The 22,537-nt window shown below is 41.6% G+C and overlaps 1 protein-coding gene across 2 annotated transcripts in view; it reads left to right on the top strand.

Annotated features, from left to right (window-relative positions):
* Positions 1 to 15,702: 15,702 nt before the first annotated feature.
* Positions 15,703 to 22,537, top strand: part of Sumf1 (sulfatase modifying factor 1) — an 83,061-nt gene continuing 76,226 nt past the window's right edge. For both annotated transcript variants that reach the window (XM_048787036.1, XM_015494945.2), the window contains exon 1: positions 15,703 to 15,995. In XM_048787036.1, the coding sequence (XP_048642993.1) occupies positions 15,726 to 15,995 (270 nt within the window). In that variant the 5' untranslated portion in view covers positions 15,703 to 15,725. The remainder of the gene's footprint in view (positions 15,996 to 22,537) is intronic.

The following is a 22,537-nucleotide window of genomic DNA, read 5'->3' as shown; positions in this document are numbered from 1 at the left end:
ACAGATCTTTAAGGTAGGTCCAACCCTGGGAAGTGAGATTGGATGGGTGGAGGGTCAGGAGGAAGCATCCAGGGACATTTTATTGCTTGAGTGCTGGGCTGTCACTATTAGATTGATATTTAATGGGTAGCTACCTACTCTAGCAGGTGCTACTCTGGGTACTGGGGAAGATGGAAAGAAGGAGTAGAATGCAAATTATTATTATTTTTTTAATGCAAATTATTTTTGCTGTCATTACTTTCCTTGCAAAAAAATTTCAGACAGGATGCTTAGAGGATGACAAACAGGATGCAGAGACAGAAGATGGCAGGTTCAAGGCCAGCCTCAGCAAGGTAGCAAGGCCCTAAGCAACTTAGCAAGACCCTGTCTCAAAATAAAAACAAAAAACTGTGGCTCAGAGTTAGCATATTCCTGGGTTCAATCCCTAGTACCACAAAAACAAAGCAAAACAAAACAAAAAACTGTACCTGTGACAAAGATGATTCTTTGTCATTGAAACATTTATATTGAGCAAAGAAAGTTGCTTCTGAGTAGCTTCTCTAATCAACAGTCCACTTGACCTATCTTTTTTTTTTTTTTTGAGAGAGAGAGAGAGAGAATTTTTTTAATATTTATTTTTTCAGTTCTTGGCAGACACAACATCTCTGTTTGTATGTGGTGCTGAGGATCGAACCCGGGCCGCACACATGCCAGGCGAGCAAGATACCTCTTGAGCCACATCCCCAGCCCCCTATCTTTTTTTTTTACATTGATAATTGTGATACCTTTTAGGAGGAGGAGAAGGATGAGGAAGTAGAAAGTGAATGTATTTTAAAGGTAGTCTAGGTCTGAGTCAACATCTGAAATACCTTAAGAAACAGAAAAAACCAACTATCCTTGAAGCCATTCTGTAAAGATCAGTTTTCATTAGGAAAAAAAAAATGTCGGGCTGGGGATGTGGCTCAAGCAGTAGCCCGCTCGCTTTGCATGCGTGCGGCCCGGGTTCGATCCTCAGCACCACATACAAACAAAGATGTTGTGTCCGCCGAAAACTAAAAAATAAGTATTAAAAAAAATTCTCTCTCTCTCTCTCTCTTTAAAAAAAATGTTTTTAACTCTATAAATTTTATCATCAAAAATCAATAAAGGGGGCTGGGGTTGTGGCTCAGTGGTAGAGTGCTCACCTAGCATGTGTGAGGCCCTGAGTTTGATCCTCAGCACCACCTATAAATAAATAAATAAAATAAAGTTAAAAAAAAATCAATAAAGGTATTCAATCCAAGTGCAGTGGTGCACACCTATAATCCCAGCGGCTCAGGAGGATGAGACAGGAGGATTGCAAGTTCAAAGCAGCCTCAGCAACTTAGTGAGGTCCTGTCTCAAAATAAAAAGGTCATAGCTCAGTGGTAGAGCACTTACTTAGCACATGTGAGGCACTGGGTTCAATCCTCAGAACCACTTAAGAACAGATAACTAAAAAACAAAAGGTATTGTGTCCACCTACAACTAAAAATAATAATAATAATTAAAAATAAATAAATAGAGCTGAGGATGTGGTTCAGTAGCTAAGTGGCCGTGGGTACACAAGAAAAAAAAAAAAAAAAAAGAAGAAGAAGAAGGTATTCAAAAGAAAATAGTTAATGCTTCTTAAAGAGTCCTTCTCATAGGAAAAGCTAGTCCCTTCTTTCTAAGATTCTGAATACAATGTCTTGTACCCAAGGAAAGAAACATTGAAACAAAGCTCAATGAAAGAATTTTTATGTAGTAGCAACTAAATATATTTTTATTTTCCAAAAAATGATTCTGGTAAGAATTCACTAATTATTTTTAACTTGTGCATCACTGAACAATTATTTGGCTTTCAGAAAAAGCAAAGTTGTAAAGGCCATCTGGTTTTGGTTAGAGAATTGGGATGAGAAGTGACTATTAGAATAATCTTTGTATTACAACACTCGTCCTGGCTTTTCTTTTTTTTCTTTTTTTAAGAAGTTATACATTCTGACCCCAAATCACTATTAGAAACTAGGTTCTCAGATTAAATGGGCTTTTATTTCCCTCCACATATTTTCAGAGCATATCACAAGGGAAGAGACACCAATGCTAAAAAGAAAATGGGATTTCTTAAAATGCTAACCTATTTGGGAACAATGTTTTGAAGCAATAGTGGTACTGGTGATGTGTTAATCCACAACGCAAGGTAAAATAAATAGAAAAAAAAAAAACCTTTTCATGTGTTCTATGGAATAACTTTTCATCAGCAAGTAAAGTTGATGAATTGCAGCTGTTAAATTTTGAATCTTGTTTTGTGTCCTTCCAGTTAAAATGTGGTAGAGTTGGGTGTGGTGGTACACACAGGTAATGCCAAGTCCTTGGACGGCAGAGGCAGGAGGATTGCAACTTTGAGGCCAGCCTGGGCAACTTAGCAAAATTCTGTCTCAAAATTTAAAAGAAATAAAAATTAAAAAGGGCTGGGTATGTGGTCCAAAAATAAATAAATAAATAAATTACAGTGTAAGAGACTCTTGAGGAAATGAGAAAATGAATCGTAAAGTTTGCCTTAAAAGTCGACTTCCATCATGCCCCCAGAAAGAAGCCCGCTCAGGAAGAGAAGAAAATTTTTTTGCATATAGAATGGGATACCCTTTAGACACATGTATTTGGCAAATATCAACATCCATCAAACACTCGATAATAAGGAGGTTTGGGTAGATCTGATAATGAATTTTAAATTAATTTCTGATCTTGGGTCCTTTTTCCAAATTAATTTCTGATCTTGGGTCCCTGTTTCTACCACATGCTTGGCACATAGCAGATACTGAGTATTTGTGGGGCAGAATGTGTTGATTTGATACATGCACATACTATATAATCATCAAATCAGGGCAAGTAGAATATTTGTTGTCTTATGTATTTATCATTTCTTTGTGGTAAGGGCATGAAAAAAATCTCTCTTCTAGCTATTTTGGAACATACTGTCATTAATAATGGTCTCCTCCTGTTCCATAGAACACCTGAATTTACCCTCCTATCTAACTTTGTACCTGTTATCAAGCCCTTTCCATCCTCCCCTCCCCAATCTCTGGTAACTACTCTTGTACTCTCCTTTTATGTGGTCAGCTTTTATAAAATTGACATATGAGAAAGATAATTCAGAATATTTCTTTTCTTTTCTTTTTGAGATAGAATCTAGGGCTGGGGATGTGGCTCAAGCGGTAGTGCGCTTGCCTGGCATGCGTGCGGCCCGGGTTCGATCCTCAGCACCACATACAAACAAAGATGTTGTGTCCGCCAAAAACCAAAAAAAAGTAAAAAAAAAAAAAAAAGAGATAGAATCTCACCACATTGCCCAGGCTGGTCTTAAACTCATTAGTTCAATGATTCTCCTGCCTCAGTCTCCCCAATGCCGGTCTCAGAATTTGTCTTTTGAGTCTGGCTTATTTTGTTTAACATAATGTCCTCTAGGTCCATTCATTTTGTTGCAAATGACAGGATTTCATCATTTTTATGACTGAATAGTATTCCATTTTACATGTGTATACCACATTTTTTTATCCAATCATATGGTTGTTTTTTTTATCCAATCATACGTTATTGGATATTTAGGCCTATTCCAAATCTCCACTATTATGAATAGTGTTGAGATAAACATACGAGTCCAGGTATATTTTCAATATACCGATTTCATTTTCCTTTGGATATATGGCCAGTAGAGGATTTGCTTGATCATTAATATTTATACTTTTAAGTTTTTTGAGGAACCTCCACACTGTTTTCCAAAATGGCCAAGCTATTATTACATTTCCACTAACAGTGTGTAAGAGTTCCTCTTTCTCCACAACCTTAACAGCATTTATTGTTTCTTCTCTTTATGATCATAGCCATTCTAACTGGGGGGAGGTGACATCTCATTGTGGGTTTGACTTGTATTACCTTGATGATCAATGATTGAAAAGCAATTTCTACAAAAGGATACTTAATAGTGAGATGTTTTAGAAATTGGAGCAACTTGCTCAATCCCTTCTTTGGCTGATGAAGAATATAAAAACTGACTCTTAAAGAATCAATGATCCTAGGCCAGATGTGGTGGCGCATGTCTGTAATCCCAGCTGCTTGGGTGGCCAAGACAGGAGGATCTCGAGTCAAAGTCAGCCTCAGCAATGGTGAGGTGCTAAGCAACTCAGTGAGACCCTGTCTCTAAATAAAATACAAAATAGGGTTGGGGATGTGGCTTAGTGGTTGAGTGACCCTGAGTTCAATCCCTGGTACCAAAAAAAAAAAAAAAAAAAAAAAAAAAAAAAAAATCAATGATCCTTCCAGATTACACTATGCTGAGATGAGAAGATCAAACTTCCTGATCCCAGAATCCAACTCAGTCCACTGACTCTCAAGTCAGTGCAATTCAAACTACTAATTTAGCAAACTTTCCTACCTATTCTCTTGACCAGTTCTTTCATATTTTTTAAGCATTTATTGTCTTCAATGTGTTGGTGCTGAGTCCACCCCAGGTGCAGATATATATTTATTTATTTATTTTAATGTGGTGCTGGGGATTAGAACCTAGGTCCTTGTGCATGTGAGATAAGCACTCTACCAACTGAGCTATATCCCCAGCCCTCTTTCATATTTTTGAAACAGAAGGTATGATTGAAGTTCTAATGCTACTTGCTTTATTACATAAATTTTATTATATAACAAGTTGAAGTTGGAGGTATGGCTCACAGGTGGAGCACCTGGTTACCATGCACGAGGCCCTGGGTTTTATCCCAACACCTACAGCCATGTATGCTCAAAAATAAGTTATAATAAATCCACCTTTGATTATAGTGAGCTTCATTCCACTGAGTTTTGGGCTTGTCCATTAATAGGACTAATTTCCCCCAGGCACATTTTTCCACAGGGAACTCATAGAAACATCCCACTTTCCCAATGACCTAACCTGTTCTGTTCCTGTGACCCAGAGAATGAATTCCTCATAATGGAAAGAAAAGGGTGTCCTTCCAGGGGTGACCTCTTTTGTTCATACAATGGTAATATCAATTATCCTAGAATGGGAAGAGAGAGAGAAAAAAATATATATATCCAAACCCTTTCTTTCTTGTTAAATTTCCCAGAGGAGAGAGCCTGGCATAGTTTCTTTTTATTCTCTTCAATTATTTGCAAATTAATTTGCTCCTGGTCCAGTTTACTTCTATTCATTTCTACAGCTATTGCATCACACCTAAATGAATTTCCTCTTTCTATTGTTAGACACATTTTTTTTCCACAAAATATGTGAAAACTTTCTGCTTCCTCTTCATTCTGCTTTGGGGGCTAAACATTTTATTCAGACTCTTTCCTCCCAGAGTGCTCTAGAGTAAAAGAAGTAAGGTGATAATCCATGGGTGGAAAATTTGAGTGTTGCGGGGGAGCAGTTTGTGAGGGCACACTTATTGTCTACAAATGGCTTTTCCGTGGGTGTTCTTCTGGTGCCTTGTAGGTTTATTACACTCAGTAGCTTGTCTTTTAATCATCATAATAATGGTAAATGCATTATAATAGAAACTACTTATTAAAATCTTACTATGTGCTCAGTGCTTTGCCTAGACCAACCCTTTTTAAAAAATATTTTTTCTAGTGGTAGGTGGACACAATACCTTTATTTTATTTATATGTAGTGCTGAGGATAGAACCCAGTGCCTCACATACACTAGGTGAGCGCTCCACCGCTGAGCCACAACCCCAGCCCCTAGACCAACCTTTTGAATCCTCATTATAAGCTTAAGAGATGGGTTTTATTTAACTCTATTTGTAGGATGAAGAAAGGTAAAAATTCCAAAATTTACTTATATTGCCCAAGAGCATTTAATGGGAAGGAGCACGGGTTGCTTGATGAGCTAAGCCAAATCTATCGTCAAGACACATCAACCAGGGCTTCTTTGCAGAGCTGGAGTCGGTCACCAAGCTGTCTGTACTCATGTGATCACATGCAATCAGATAATAAGTAACCTCATGGAAACTCAGAGCAGGTTTGAAGGAAAGTCATTTGTCCCGAGAGCAAATCAGAAGCAGAGATGGGACTCGCAGGGGTTGCTTGAATCCTGAGCTTTCTTTTCTTTTTCTTTTGAACCCTGAGCTTTATTTTTTTCTTTCTTTGTCGTCATCTTCTTCCTTTTTTTTTTTTTTTTTTTTTTTTTGATGATACTGGGGATTGAACCCCAGAGCACTTTATCACTGAACTACATCCCCAGCCCTTTTAATTTATCTTGAGACAGGGTCATGCTAAACTGTTGAAGCTGGCCTCAAACTTGTGATCCTCCTGCTTCAGCCTCTTGAGTCACTGCACCAAGTCCTGAGCTCTCACTCACTCTGGATTCTCACACTATGGTTTTTAACATCTGCAGCAGCAGCAACATTACCTGGGAAGTTGTTAGAAATACAAATTCTCAAGCTACACCTCAGATCCACTGAGTCTGAAATTCCAGGGGTTGGGGGCAGGGACAGGTAGGCAGCAATCTGTGTTTTTTTTTTTTTTTTTTTAAACATATTTATTTATTTATTTAGTTATTGGCAGACACAACATCTTTGTTGGTATGTGGTGCTGAGGATCGAACCCGGGCCGCACGCATGCCAGACGAGCGTGCTACCACTTGAGCCACATCCCCAGCCCCAGCAATCTGTGTTTTAACTAGCCCTCCAGGTCATTCTGATGGACCCTGAAGAAATAGCAGCACCTGGCTATGCGTTCTACATACCATGCTTGTAATTAGGGAAATAGAGTCTGTCTGGAAAATGACTCCAGAGCTCTAACTTGCCTGGCCAGGAACAGGCAGGGGCTCATGACTTCCTGTTTCTCAGTGGGAGGCTGCAGAATTTCCATGGTTTCAGAGACCACCTCAAGAACCCCAGGGGCTGGGCAGTTTGGCAATCTTCTGAATTCCCTTAAACAGGGAGCTCAGACTGTTCTAAGCACCATGCAGATCAATTACTCTCCTCTCCTAGCAAAAAAAAAATAGCAAGGGGAAGAGGCTGAGGGGATAGACAGAGTCCTTCCAGTGGCACACAGCTCCTCTGTGATCCAGCTGTGTCCCCACCGAAGCACATCACCTCCCTCTTCCAAGTTTGCCAAGAAAATGGAGACTCATGCATCTGCTGGCCCTTCTGCCCACAAGTTCCAACCTTCACCGCGTGAAATTGCTGGAACTGAAATATATATTTGGACTAGTTTCCTCTTGCTGCTGTACAATATGCACAAACTTGCTTTCAATGATACAAATGTATGGCCTTACAGTGCTGTAGGATCAGAATCCCACGTGGGTTCCACTAAGCTAAGATTCACGTTAGCAAGGCTGTTTCTCTCTGCATGTGGGGGGGCTCTCAAGGAATCTCCTCTTGTCTTTCCCAACTTCTAGAGCCCTCACACATTCCTGGCCTTGGCTCCCTTCCTCCACCTTCAAAATCCACACTGTAGCACACCTGACCATTCTTCCACAGCTTCATGTCACTCTAGGCACCACCAGGGCTGGTTTGCCTGCTTAGGAGGACCCTTGTGGTGGGACATTGGGTAATACGAGTTAATCCCCCCATCTCAGGGAATCTAATCTGACCACATCTCCAAAGTCCTTTTTCGCCATGTAAAGTAATACATTTGTAAGTCCTAGAAAAGAGGATATGGACATCTTTGGAGGCAATTTGTCTGCTTGCCAGAATTTTCTCTTATAGTATAGGGCAGTCTTCTCTTTTAGAGATTACATTTGCAAAATTTGGTAGGAACAAGAAGAGAAGATGAACTCACATTTTATTTGTCAATTAGCAAAGTGTGGAAAGGAATTTTCCCTTATTCCATTTACTGAAATACAAACCTCTAATTTTATTTTTTTATTTTTTGGGGGTACTAGGGATTGAACTCAGGGGCATTTAACCACTGAGCCATTTCTCCAGCCCCATTTTATATTTTTTTTAGAGGCAGGGTTTTACTGAGTTGCTTAGCATCTCACTTTTGCTGAGGCTGACTTTGATCCTCCTGCCTCAGCCTCTGGAGCCATAGGGATTATAGCTGTATGCCACTGTGCCCAGCAATACCTCTACTTTTAAAAGGAGGGAAATGGAACTGTACCAAATTATAGGTATTGACAGCTCATAAAATATATCCAGATTTCAGAAACCATAAAATGGGAAAGAAGCATCTCTTAGAAGCACTGTGATGCCACAGAATTATCTTCTAGTGTTCATGTGTCTCTTCTTATACTTGCACACTTGATCTCAGTAAGGCACAGTTAGGAAACAAAGAAACTCAGGCTCATGGAAGTTTAATGTATATAATGAGTCAAAGTCCAGTTTTCAACTCAACTCCGTGGCAAGTTCCACCACATTAGGCGAGGCTGCTCCACATAGGGATGATGGTTTTCATCTGCCTAGAAAGAAGGTATTCTGCACGCCTGTAATCCCAGCGGCTCAGGAGGATCCCAAGTTCAAAGCCAACCTCAGCAATGGCAAGGCACTAAGCAACTTGGTGAGACCCTGTCTCTAAATAAAAAAACAAAATAGGGCTGGGGATGTGGCTTCGTGGTTGAGTGCCTGTGTTAAATTCCCAGTACTAAAAAAAAAAAAAAAAAAAAGATCATGNGGTAGCCCTAGGCAGGAGGATTTACAAGTTCAAAGCTAGCCTGGGCAGCTTAGTGAGACACTGCCTCAAAAGAAAAACTAGGGACTGGGGTTGTGGCTCAGAGTGCTTGCCTAGCATATGCGAGTCCCTGGGTTCTATCCTCAGCACCACATAAAAACAAATAAAATAAAGGTACTGTGTCCAACTACTCCTAAAATGTAAATAAATACACAAATAGGAAAAACTAAAAATGGTAGGGCACCCCTGGGCTCATTCCCCAGTACTGTGAAAAAATAAATATGCCTCTTTGTGATTCTGGTGCAAGCTCCATGTCTGCATGACCTACTGATTGGATAGAAGATGGCTAACCTGACTCCTCTGAGGGAGGTGGTGTGAGGAGGAGGAGCAAGGCAACCCAGGGTTCCCCACAGTGGCAGCTGCATGGGGAAACAGACACCCAAGTTAGCAGCAGCTGAAGGAGGCTGCGTGGTAGTGTTGAGGCCACCAAGGTCAAGAGCATGCTAGAACAGGAACTGTGACTAAGCAGAAGCTGTAAAGCCAACAAAACAAAACAAATTATTAAAAGGAGAGGGTGAGGAAGGCGGGCCAACCGGAAGAGAAGAAGCAAGCATGCAGGGAGAAGCAGATCTTGGAGAGGTGGGAAGTAAGTTCAAGTGCTTCTGTCTCTGAGGTCCCCGGAGCTGCCGTGGCCTTGAGACCAGGCAAGTGCTCTGCTCTGAGTAATACCCCTATCCACTGAAGCCTGACAGATTTTTTTGTTTTTTTTTTTAATATTTTTTTAGTTGTAGATGGACCCAATATCTTTACTTTTATTTATTTATTTTTACGTGGCGCTGAGGATTGAACCCAGGGCCTCATGCATGCGAGGCAAGCGCTGGACCACTGAGCTACAGCCCCAACCTGACAATTTTGGATTTTTATAGATCCTGTCTTAGTTGTTTTTGTTTTGTTTTTGGTTAATGGGGAACTGAACCCAGGCAAAGGCGCTTTACCACTGAGCCACATCCCCAGCCCTTTTTATTTTTTTGAGTCAGGGTCTCACTAAGTTGTTTAGAGCCTCACTTAGTTGCTGATGCTGGCCTCCTACTGGGATCCTCCTGCCTCAGCCACTGAAATCCCTGGAATTACAGGCATATGCCAGCACGCCAGGCTTAGGTTTCTTTTTTTGTCTTAAATTCTTTAAAAATGTTTTTTAGTTGTAGATGGACCCAACACCTTTATTTTATTTATTTATTTTTATGTGATGCTGAGGATTGAACCCAGTGCCTCACATGTGCTAACCAAGTGCTCTACCACTGAGCTACAACCCAGACCCTTATTATTATTATTTTATTATTATTCTCTTTGTGGTGCTGGGGATTGAACCCAGTGCCTCATGTGCCCTAGGCAAGCACTCTACCACTGAGTTACAGCCCCTGCCCCATGGGTCTTTGAAATGTATTTCTTTGTATTTTAAGAACATGTGGGCACACATATGCTTTCCAGGAGGGAGAGAAGACAAAAAGTATCTGAAAGACAAAAGCGGAAACAAATACTAACACAACATTCTCTGAATACCACCTTCTCTCTGGCTACACCACAAATTAGCAAAACTGAAAAGCCTAAAGCTAGCCCTGGTAAAGGGTGTGTATCTTTAGACTTAGCTAACTGGAAGGGGACACAGGAACCATGTGGGCTGAGTCGCATGGGAGCCAAATTCTCTACCATTAACACACAACCTGGCCCTCTGACCCTCTTTCCCATAGTCTAACCCTTGCTGATGCCACTGTCACCACACCAGTCTCTTAGCTGTTCAGTGAATACACAAGGCACTTCCAGACCCAGGGTCCTTCAACTAACTTCATTAGAGAGAAGTGGCAGCAAGGGCTATAGACATGGAGAAGGGGATGTAGCTTAGAGGTAAGACATTTGCCTCGCATGAGAGAAGCCCTGCGTGTGATCCCCAGTACTGAAGCCAGAATTAGACAGTCAGTCAGTCTAGACAGGTAAATCGAGTCAGGTAGATCAAGGAGGCCAATTTTGACTGAGTCCAGGAAGTTGGAGACTGTCCCCTGAGGGATTGAAATGTTAATTCCTTCAGAGCCCTTCCTCCACCCTGATCAAGAACCTGCCCCTGCTCCAACCTGTTGCTAAGGTAACCTGTCCCAGGAATAGCCCCTCCCAACAGGAAGCTATAAGATTGTTAATTAAAGTGTCCAGGGCTGCTCCATCCCGCCCTTCCCCCTTCCACCCACCTGTTTCCCATCTTTTGGCCATCCCACTGAGCATTCCCGGGCCTAGTCACATAGGGAAGGAGAAAGATAAGGGGGGAAAGGCAGGAGAACAAAGGAATCCTAGGACATATAAAAAGGGCAGAACAGCTCGCCTCTTGGAATACCAGGATACCAGCTATGGTCCCCTTCTTCCTCCTGGGAGAAATCTATGTTACCCCCTTTTAAATAAACCCTGCTTTATCTGCTTGCCTCCTTGTGCTTCTCTAACATTCAAATTTCAATGTGTGAGGGAGCAGGACTCAGTCACCAATAACTGGCAGTACCAGTAGCACCCAAACCAAACACATATGCACATATTAACCAAAGGAAACAAAAGACTATCTAAAAGTTATAGAAACAGATAAGAATTTTTGGGTTGGGGATGTGGCTCTGTGGTAGAGGACTTGCCTTTATGCATGAGGCCCTGGGTTCCATCCCCAGCCCTGAGAAAGGGAAAACAAAGCTTGCATAAGGACCTCAGTGGGAGACAAGGCAGGAAAACACCTAGAGAATCACCCTAATTTATACAGAGCTGACTGCGCAGAGGCCTCTTCACCTAAGCATTTCTCAGTTAATATTTTTCACTTAGTGACCACAAAGAAGTTCTATGATGGACAAAGAATGTTTTTCCTGGGGAACCCACAAAGCTCCATCTTTGACAGTGATTCCTAAAAACAGCAAATGTTTTTGGAGATATGTTAAATGTCAGGCATCAGGCTAAGCCTTACATATTTGATCTCTTTTAAGCCTCATAAAACCTCTAAGGAGGGTCTGTTTGTTTGTTTGCAGAGCTAGGGATTAAACTAGGACCCTGGGCTCTGATTGTGGCTCAGCAGTAAAGCACTTGCCTAGCAAGTGCAAGACACTGGGTTTGATCCTTAACACCACATAAAGATAAAGAAATAAAATAAAGGTATTGTGTCCAACTTTCAATTAACAAAACAAAACATAAACCAGGACTTCTACCATGGAGTTGCACTCCTAGCCCAAGAAGGAGGTATTATCATTCTGAAGCACACATATTTCTAGTAAGTGGCCATTTTGTGTGTGTGTGTGTGTGTTGAGGGTTGAGCCAAGGAGCACCCTACTGGTTTATCCCTGAGCTACACCCCCAGTCCTTTTTAATTTTTATTTTGATACAGGGTCTCCCTAAGTTGCTCAGGGCCTCACTAAATTGCTGAGGCTGGCCTGGAACTTGCCATCCTCCTGCCTCAGCCTCCTAATGGCTGGAACTACAGCTATGCAACACAGTATGATGCCTAATTTTGCTTGGTTTTGCTGAGACATAACCTGTTAAAAATGAGATTATTTGGACACTGCTCATCGTTTACCTAATCGTAAAGTTAGTTTATCTTCTATAATGGCTTACCTGAAGTTACGTCAGAGCCACTGCGCCCAGCTAAGTGAGCAGCTTTAAACACAGCTCTGTGCTAGTCTGCAACCTGTACCATTTTCTTAAGAATTGTCTTCCTCTTCGGAGAAAGATAATAATTTCTGTCATTTACTCATATATATCCATTAATTCAAGAAATGTGCACCCTGAGGGCCCATCATGGGGCCGACCTTTGCCACGTTGTGCCTGAAGGGCGCGTGACTCACCTGAGGTGGAGATTCAAACAAGAGATTTATTGGGGGGCTGCCTGAAGGGAAAGAAAAGGAGAGGCAGAGAGAGAAGAGGAGGGCAGAGAGAAAGAGAGAAAGAGAGAAGAGAACAGTGAGAGGAGAGAAAGAAGACCAAGAGGGCAGACAGCGTGAGCTTGCAAGCTTCCGCTTAAGAAGGCTTGCGTAAGCCACGTGGCGGATGCTGATTGGCAGGGTGACGCTCTTCCGGTTGGCGCCTTTTGGAGAGGTCTAAGGGATTCCGTGATGTTCTCGCGAGATGGAATCTCGTCTTGCGAGACGGAAGCTATACTTCAGCACGGAGTCTCCCACACACCCAACATTGCCGATATACCGATCAACAAAATATCGGGGTCCTCACCTTTATGGAGCCTCTAGCTTAATGCTGTCACAGGACTAGAACAAAGACCTTCAGGTCTCTGATGAGCAGTTGACCCAGCGTGTGCTGAGACTGACCATTTGAAAGAGATGAATAAAGATGACCTTTGACCTAGACTGTGGAATATAGATTGTGCACAGTAAATACGTAAAAATTTGGTTCAGACATGGAACTTGCAGCCTCATCAATGATGAAATGGGCAGAGTACAGCTCGCTCTTGTCAATTGTTTGCAATCGAATGAGAAAATGTGTAAAAGCTGTTATAAAATAGTCAACAAGGAGGAAAGGACTTTTCTTTCTTTTTTTTTATTTTTATTTTTTTTAGTTGTAGAAGGGCACAATACGTTTATTTTATTTATTTACTTTTATGTGGTGCTAAGGTTTGAACCCAGTGCCTCACACATGCTAGGCAAGCGCTCTACAACTGAGCCATAACCCCAGACCAGGAAAGGACTTTTCTTAAAAAAAAAAAAAAAATCATGTTAAAGCCAAGAGAGAATAATAAAATAAACACCCGGATACTCATCAAGCGGCTCTAACAGTCATCAACTGATGGCCAATTATACTTTTCCTTAGCTACTCATCTCATTGCCCATTTTTGGGGACACAAATTCTCAATGACATATCTTTTGCTCCATTCTAAGAAAGGGACTTTTTTTTTCCTTAAAAATTATTTATTTATTTATTTTTATGTGGTGCTGAGAATCGAACCCAGGGTCTCACACATGTGAGGCATGTGCTCTACCACTGAGCCACAACCCCAGGACCCCCTTTTTTTTCTGAAAAAGTAATTTTTAAGGAAACACAGTCACAAATACTATTGTTACTCTTAAAAACCTAAAATAAATTTACAGTAATTTTGTTTTCAAATATCATAATTCGATTCAGCGATCACATTTCCATTCTTATAGGCTGAATGTCATTTTTAAAATCCATTCAAAAATCCAAAATTTAGGGCTAAGGATGTAGCATGCTTGAGGCTCTTGCTTTGATCTTCAGCAGTGCAGGAAAAAAATTTTTTTCTAAGATTGTGAAATTGGAAGATTTTTGAGTGCTAATGTTATGGTCAAAAAGTTTGGGAGTTTGGACCATTTTGGATTTTGCATTTTTAGATTAAAAATGCTTTACCTGTGAAGTCTATGCCAGAACTCCAAAACTGGAAAAAATTTGACATTTGAAATACTTTTAGTTCAACTAGGTGTGGTGATGCAAACCTGTAATCCCAGTGGCTCAGGACGCTGAGACAGGAGGATCAGGAGTTCAAAGTCAGACTCAGCAATTTAGTGAGTTGCTAAGCAGCTCAGGGAGGCCATGTCTCTAAATAAAATACAAAACAGGGCTGGGGATGTGGCTCAGTGATCAAGTGCCTCTGAGTTCAATCCCTGGTGCCAAAAACAAAAAGTGAAAAACAAAAACTTTTAGTTCCAAGCATTCCAGATAAGAATAGACAATATTCCAGATAAAAATAGACAATATTTCTATTGATTCACCAGGTGGTACAGATACTGTTGGTGTGGGATAAAACTTTGGGAGGTATGATTTGGCACGTCCTGCAGCCTGGATTTCTCTAACTCTATCCCTTATTCAAACTATCTCAAAAAACTATATCAGTAGGGCTGGGGTTTTAGCTCAGAGATAGAGCGCTTGTCTAGCATGTGTAAGGCACTAGTTTTGATTCTCAGAACCACATATAAGTAAAATAATGGTCCATAATTAAATAAAACAAAGGTCCATCAGCGACTAAAAATATATACAGATAAATAAATTTTATGTCTTCAGTTTGAATCATTATTTAGATAAGGCTCGCGTGTTGCATCTGGGTGCTGTTTTTGGTTTTGTCTGTTTTTTGAAATAGGGTCTAGCTATATTGCCCAAGCTGGTCTCCAACTCCTGGGACTGAAGGAATCCTCCCACTTCAGCAGGCTAAGTAGCTGAGACATTGCCACCAGGGCAGACGATTGCTAGGTCAATTTTAATCAGTAAATTCTCTTTTCATCTTTTAATTTTGCATTTTGTTGCTCCTAAAACTGAACAGTGCTTTTTAAAACTGATGTACATTAGAATCATCTGGAGATTTTGTTAAACCACCCATTACTGTTTCCAGAGATTCAGTCAAGGCTACATTTCTTTGCTTATTTATTTATTTACTTTTTGGTGGGGGGTAAAAGAGATTGAACCCAGGGGCACTCAACCACTGAGCCACATCCCCAGCCCGCTTTTGTATTTCATTTAGAGACAGGGTCTCACTGAGTGGCTTAGTGCCTCGCTTTGAACTCGTGATCCTCCTGCCTCAGCCTCCTGAGCTTTTGGGATTACAGGCCTGCGCCACTGCGCGTGGGAAAAGTACATTTCTAGGGCTGGGGTTGTGGCTCAGTGGTAGAGCGCTTGCCTGGCATATGTGAGGCAATGGGTTCCATTCTCAGCACTGCATATAAATAAATAAAATAAAGGTCCATTGAGAACTAAAAAATATTAAAAAAAAAAAAAAGACAATATTGATTCACCAGGTGGTACAGATACTGTTGGGGTGGGATAAAACTTTGGGAGGTACCCTTTGGCACGTCCCGCAGCCTGGATTTCCCTAACTCTATCCCTTACAGTGGTATCTTTCAACATCTCTATTTCCTGTCAAGGGAAATTTATTGAATTCCATGAAGGAGAGGATAACAGTTTAAAACTCAGAGTTTGAAGTTAGATTCCCTAAGTTTAAATTTCGCTTTTGACACTTCACTGCCATGTGACTTTGGGCAAAAAACCACTCCATGGCTCTGTGAGACCCATATCACAGGAGAAACTTGAGGATGAAGGGAGACGATTTTGAGAAATAAAGGGCTGTCCCTTTAACGAGAGCGTGGCCACGTGACCCACGGGGTCACATGGCTCGTGGAACAACATGGCTGCGCCCGCGCGAGGGCCGGCTGGTGAACGCCGCGCCACGCCCGCTCCCGAGCTCCTGCTGCCGCTGCTTTTGCTGATGTGCGGGGCGGCGCAGGGCGAAGAGGCCGGGGCCGGTGCGGGCGCGGCGTCCCTCGCAGGCTCCTGCGGCTGCGGCACGCCTCAGCGACCCGGGGCCCCCGGCAGCTCCTCAGCCGCGCACCGGTACTCGCGGGAGGCGAACGCCCCGAGCGCGCTCCCAGGAGAGCGGCCGCTCGCTCCCGCCAAGGTGCGCCCTCAACTCTCCTCTGGCGGGTGGGGGGGCTGCAGGGCTCTAGGACCCGGTCGCAATGGGCGCGGTCAGGGGAAGGTTACCGGAAGGCAATCGAGGCTAGAGCCACACCCACGCCACGCACCTGCGGCTCCCATTAGACCGGCGCTCCTCCTGCCCGCCCTTCCCAGGCGGGCTGCGTCCTGGGGCTCCCGGGTTGTGAGCCCTGGACTTAGTTCCCCGCCTTCCTCCTTCCCCCGTCCCGTGGTCCACACGTGAATTTTAAGTCGGATAAGTTCAGGTTAAAATCCCCAATTCTTCTCTCACTAACTATAGAAAATTAGGATCAGGATCTCCAACTTTGCACTGCACTGATTTGCAATCGCCTGCCTACCTGAGGACAAGGACTTGGACAGTTTATTCTGTCACGCTGAACACAAGGAAGGTCTCAGCCAACTGGTTGCTTTATTATTTCTTACTTATCTGTTATGTCTTGCACAGTGGCTGGTTGTGGAGGGGCTAGGATTTGTACAGTATAAGCAGCAATAACAACTGGTGGTACCGATCCTACCTGCCAGGGACTTTGCATTCTGGTACATCTGAGGCAAACCTAATGCCCCTTCTCGTATACCTCGTGTACCCTATTCTTTTTCCATCCCAGTTTTCTCCTTTGGGATTTTTTTTTTTTTCTGGACAATATTCAGGACTTGGGTGAGAGGTAGCATCCACTGCTGGTTAACCTGACCTCCTCCGCTTCCCTCCCCTTCATTATTTCCATATCCTGTCCCAGTAGTATGTGTTTTTTTTTTTTTTTTGACATAACAATTACTAAGAATATTTGTCTCTTCCTGCAACTGGACACTGAGGGTGATGGAGGTTAGGACAATGATTTAGTCTTTGAGGTATGGAGTATAGGAGGTTGACAACTGGGCTTCTCATTATTTCTGTACACTTTTTGGCCTTTAAAGTTTTTTCGTTTTTTTTAAAGATAATGTGGGCAAGGGCCTCATTATTGGTGTTTACCTTTTATGGAGGTCCTGATTAATTTTTTTAGTTGATATTGACCATACTTAATTTTAACCTCTAAGTTACATGCTAACTGGTAATCTCTCCCTTTTTCTAAGAGAAAACTCCTTTATTAATCTATTTTGTAACTAACAGGACAGCTTTCTTATTTGCATATGCATATTGATCTTTCTCAAAATTTTGTCTTGAAACTTGTGGCCAGTGTTGAACATTTCTCATCTTTATATGCTCTGCCTTTCTGTGGGTTCCAGAATGGAATGTGAGTCACCATCATCTACAAGATACATATCTTTTGTCCCTGTAGAGTGGTTCTGTGCCCTTACTGAATATTGCCTGGGTCATCTTTTTTTTTTTTTTTTATTGTTGGTTGTTCAAAACATTACAAATTTCTTGATATATCATATTTCACACTTTGATTCAAGTGGGTTATGAACTCCCATTTTTACCCCATATACAGATTGCAGAATCACATCAGTTACACATCCATTGATTTACATATTGCCATACTAGTGTCTGTTGTGTTCTGCTGCCTTTCCTATCCTCTACTATCCCCCCTCCCCTCCCCTCCCCTCCCCTCTTCTCTCTCTACCCCCTCTACTGTCATTCATTTGTCCCCCTTGTATTATTTTTCCCTTTCCCCTCATTACCTCTTGTATGTACTTTTGTATAACCCTGAGGGTCTCCTTCCATTTCCATGCAATTTCCCTTCTCTCTCCCTTTCCCTCCCACCTCTCATCCCTGTTTAATGTTAATCTTCTTCTCATGCTCTTCGTCCCTACTCTGTTCTTAGTTACTCTCCTTATATCAAAGAAGACATTTGGCATTTGTTTTTTAGGGATTGGCTAGCTTCACTTAGCATAATCTGCTCTAATGCCATCCATTTCCCTGCAAATTCTATGATTTTGTCATTTTTTAATGCAGAGTAATACTCCATTGTGTATAAATGCCACATTGTTTTTTTATCCATTCGTCTATTGAAGGGCATCCAGGTTGGTTCCACAGTCTTGCTATTGTGAATTGTGCTGCTATGAACATCGATGTAGCGGTGTCCCTGTAGCATGCTCTTTTTAGGTTTTTAGGGAATAGACCGAGAAGGGGAATAGCTGGGTCAAATGGTGGCTCCATTCCCAGCTTTCCAAGAAATCTCCATACTGCTTTCCAAAAGCCTGGGTCATCTTTAACCAGTCTTGTATTCACTTTCTATAATATTTGGAGGCATTCCAAGCCGTTCATAAAATTAGTAGTTGATGAGAACTTAGCTTACAAACTTTCAACCCAATCATTGATCCTAAGGTAACCTTGTTATCAAGGCCAATGTCTTCGTTGGAGGTAGTTCTTCACCTGTTTTCCTTGGTTTTAAATGATGTAGTTTATATGCAAATGACTAGTTTAATTCTGGCAGCATTTGTTCTAAATTTTAGGAAGTACAATCTTGCAGGAGAGTCTAATGATCATAGTGGTAGTTCTTCTATTCCTCTTGGTTTTCTGTTTATTTGGTTTGGTTCAACCAATGTTTGTTTTATATATATATATCTCTGTTGTGTGTGCTGGGCGTACAGAACAGAAAGAGAACTGTTCTCCACCTTCATAGCATTTCCACTTTGGTAGGTTCTGTCTCTCATTCTTTCAGATACACAAACACATTTGCACACACACACACAACTACACATAAGTATAATTTTGTGAATAGTAACAGTATAATTTTGTATATAATGATAGGCAGAGTAATGTACAGAGTACATAGAGAGGAAAAAGGGTTTCCTGCTTCTTGAATATGTCAAGAGGTGCCTTTTAAAAAGGTCATTTGAGCTAGGTCTTGGAGGAGATATTTTCAGGAGCTGAGGATTGAGGGTCAGATTGAAGGACATTCCAAGGAGAATAGCTTTGGCCCAAAGCACTATGTAGGAAGCATTTTGTGTTCTGGGACATGTAAATGATTTAAGGTTTCCTGGGAGTGACATTTTTCACACTTTTTTTTTTTTTTCTGGGTACCAGGAATTGAACTCAGGGGCACTTGGCCACTGAGCCCCATCCCAACCCTATTTTGTATTTTATTTAGAGACAGGATCTCACTGAGCTGGTAGGCACCTTGCCATTGCCAAGGCTGGCTTTGAACTCGCAATCCTCCTGCCTCAATCTCCCAAGCTGCAGGGATTACACCTTTCTTAGGTGCAATTCCTTTTTTTTTTTTTCTCTTTTGCATTAAAACAATTTTTTTTTTTTAGTTGTAGATGAACACATACCTTTATTTTATTTCTTTGTTTTTATTTGGTGCTGAGGATTGAACACAGTGTCTCATGCGCGCTAGGCGAGGGCTCTACCAATGAGTTACACTCCCAGCCCTCTCTTTTGCATTTTAATTGATTTAATGAGCACTTGGTAAAGTGGGGACACAAAGAAGCAAGTAATACTAGGCTTTCAAGAAATTTGCACTTTCACTGAAAAGTATGGTAGTAAGAATCTCCAGGAAACAACATGCATTATAAATTTGACTTAAATTCCCTCTGATTAAGAAATACAGTTCTTACTGAGAAAATTATCCTAACAATGTTTCATATCACTTATTCTTTTGTAACAAAGTGACAGGATGTTTTAGTCTCCATGGATCATTTAGAAGAGGAACGTATAAGGCATTTAGGGTCATGAGGTGCCGAAAGTGTGTATGGTGCTTCTGTGCATAAAGTCAGTTAATGGCTTGTCTGAGGATGTTTCTGATGGTGTGACATTGCCTTGGCATAAAAGCACAATTGATGGCCATCTCTTCTGTGAAACCTTTCTTCCAAAAAGTAGGGTTTCTTTCCTCTGAATTTCCGTAGCATATTTTGTGGTTGTTGTTTTCTGATGGCAACTTATCTATTTAGTTTATTGGCGGAGTTGTCTATCTCTGCCAATAAACTAAATAGATAAAATGAAGGCATTTTTAGACCCATTGTAGTCTCTTTGTCCAAGGTACCTCACATATCTTAAGCATTCTGTAACAATTCCTCCAATGATCTGTTGCCTTTTATGTGGATACAATATTGAAAGATTACCTGAGGAATAAAGAATATCAGATACTTTTGAAAGACATCTTTATAAAATAAACTTTTGCTGTACTTATCTTCCCCAGAACCCTGTGAGACTTATCGAATCTCCCACTTTACAGATGAGGCAACTAAGGCTTCATGGGGATGGAAGAAACTTTGAATGTCATTCCATGTGTGATTAATGTCTGCGGAGGCAGGAGGGTGAGAGAATGGTAAAAATAAATAAGCTCTGTATGGGTGGATAAGGCCGCAGTTTGTAGACAGATCTGGAGAGCTTATTTCTTTTCTTTTTTTACCAGACTTTCTGCTTAGCCTTTAGCATTTGATTTAAGTTTGAGGAGTGGAAAGAAGGAAAAGGAAGCAGACCTACACAAAACGAGTTGGGTATGATATTCTTTTTGTGTATAAGACAAAAATCTTATAGGAATAACTAAAAAAAAAATGATAATTAAAACTGGTGTAAGCCAGGTGTGGTGGCCCATGCCTGTAATGTCAGCCACTTGGGAGGCTAAGGTAGAAGGATCACAAGTTTGAGGCCAGCCTTAGCAACTTAGTGAGGCCCTAAGCAACTTACTGAGACCCTGTCTCAAAATGAAAAATAAAAAAGAGCTGGGGATGTGGCTAAGTGGTAAAGTGCCACTGGGTTTCATCCCCAATACCAAACCAAACCAGGCAACCAAACAAAAAATGAAAGCAAAAAGCCAAACTGATATAAGCAGATTAAAAAAAAATTGGCTGGACCTCTTATGGACTCTTCTTATGCTTGTGAAGTTCAAGAGTTTCTGTGGCCCCAGACATAGTGAGATTTCAGGCATCAGGAACTTCTGCAAGTCTCTCTGTCTCTTGGCTCTTCTTTCTTTTGTGTTATCTTTGCCTTCAGGTAATCTCTTTTCCTACTGATAAACTAGTTGGAGGAGAAAGAATTCCTCTTTCCTGGTAGCTCCAGCAAACATTCTAAGGTGAACTTTCTCTGGGTCATGGGCTTATTTCCAGTTTCATCTGTGTGGTCAAAGAATGCCACAAGTCATGTGCAGTGGTACACGCCAGCAACTCAGGAGGCTGAGGCAGGAGGATTGTGAGTTTGAGGCCAGTCTGAGCACCTTAGTGAGACCCTAAGCAACTTAGTGAAACCCTGTCTCAAAATAAAAAATAAAAAGGAGTGGGGAGGTAACTCAATGGTAAACTGACTAAAGTACTTCTGGGTTCAGTCTCCAGTATCCATCACCCCCAAAAAATAAAAAGAAAAAATAATGCTATGATTGGCCAGGCCTGAGTCACAGGAGGTGGAGTCGGGCCATCCAGTGCCACTTGGGCCACATGTACTTAGTTTAAAAGGTGATTTTCTTTTTTTTCTTTCTCTGTCCTTTCTTGGTGGTGGTGGTTTTGCAGCACTAGGGATTGAGCACAGGGTTGATCTTATTGCTAATTTATATCCCCAGTCTCTTGATTTATATCCTCAACTCCCTTTTATCTTGAGGCAGGGTATCATTAAGTTGCCTAGGTTGGCCTTGAACTGAGATCCTCCCACCTCAGCCTCCTGAGTAGCTGGTATTAGAATCATGTGCCTGGCAAAAAGTAGTTTTCAAAAAGGACTTTGGGTACTTTCACAAGAAGTAGAGGAACTGGCAAAAATAGTAGGGACGAGGGGCGTAACTCAGTGATGAGGTCAGGTCGTGGGCTCAGTCCCTAGCACTGAAAAAAAAAAAAAATTATAAAGATAGATGCCCACTGCTCTTGGCCTGAGTGTGTGGCCCATTCACGGTGATAACAGAGTCACTCTTGACCTCAGGTAGGCTTCTGGCTTGAGTGGCAGTGGCAGATGCTGTGCGGTGGCTGAAGAGGTAATTCACCTTTAGACTCAAGGAGGAATGAATTCCTTGACTCTGGACCTTCCATAAAGACTCAGTTCAAAGGGCCTTTTTATTTGGAATGGGGTCCTCTGCTACGGGTTTTACTAGAGGGACATTTTATATTTGTAGGACAGAAAACTTGACTTTATCAGTATAAGTTAGAAATTTCAGCAGTGCAGAACTATTTTGTGTATCACCTCCAGAATGGAAACTTAGTCTGCTCAGTGCTGTGGCGGTTAATGAAAGAAGAAAAAGAAACTAGGCCAGTAGTCCACAGTGGAGGTCGCGATGGTATTAGCTTTGTTGGTATTCACCTTGAGGCAGAAGGGGATGAAAAAAAATTAGGTAATTGTAAAAATCCATTAGGCACAACAGGCAGAGCTTCCTGTGGGCCTTGTCTGAGCCCAGGGGTGGACAAGTGTTCTCATTCCGGGCCCCACTTCCCTGCTTCTGGAAAGCGTGATTTTTTTCTCTTAAGTCCTTTATGGAACCTTTTATTAGATCCTCTTAATAATCATTTTAAGACTACTCTGGAAACTTTTGCCTCAAGTCTAAGTTTTCCTCCCTCTTTGTAGAGCTGCTTAAAATTCTGACTTCTAAGGGCTGTGGAATCTTGTGTCCCAGACACTTAGACAACAATGAGAATAATGGGGCCGCC

Source organism: Marmota marmota, unplaced genomic scaffold (assembly GCF_001458135.2).
Source record: "Marmota marmota marmota unplaced genomic scaffold, marMar, whole genome shotgun sequence".
NCBI lineage: Eukaryota > Metazoa > Chordata > Mammalia > Rodentia > Sciuridae > Marmota > Marmota marmota.
Note: the sequence above shows the minus strand (reverse complement) of the source record. Positions and strands in the feature narration are given on the sequence as shown.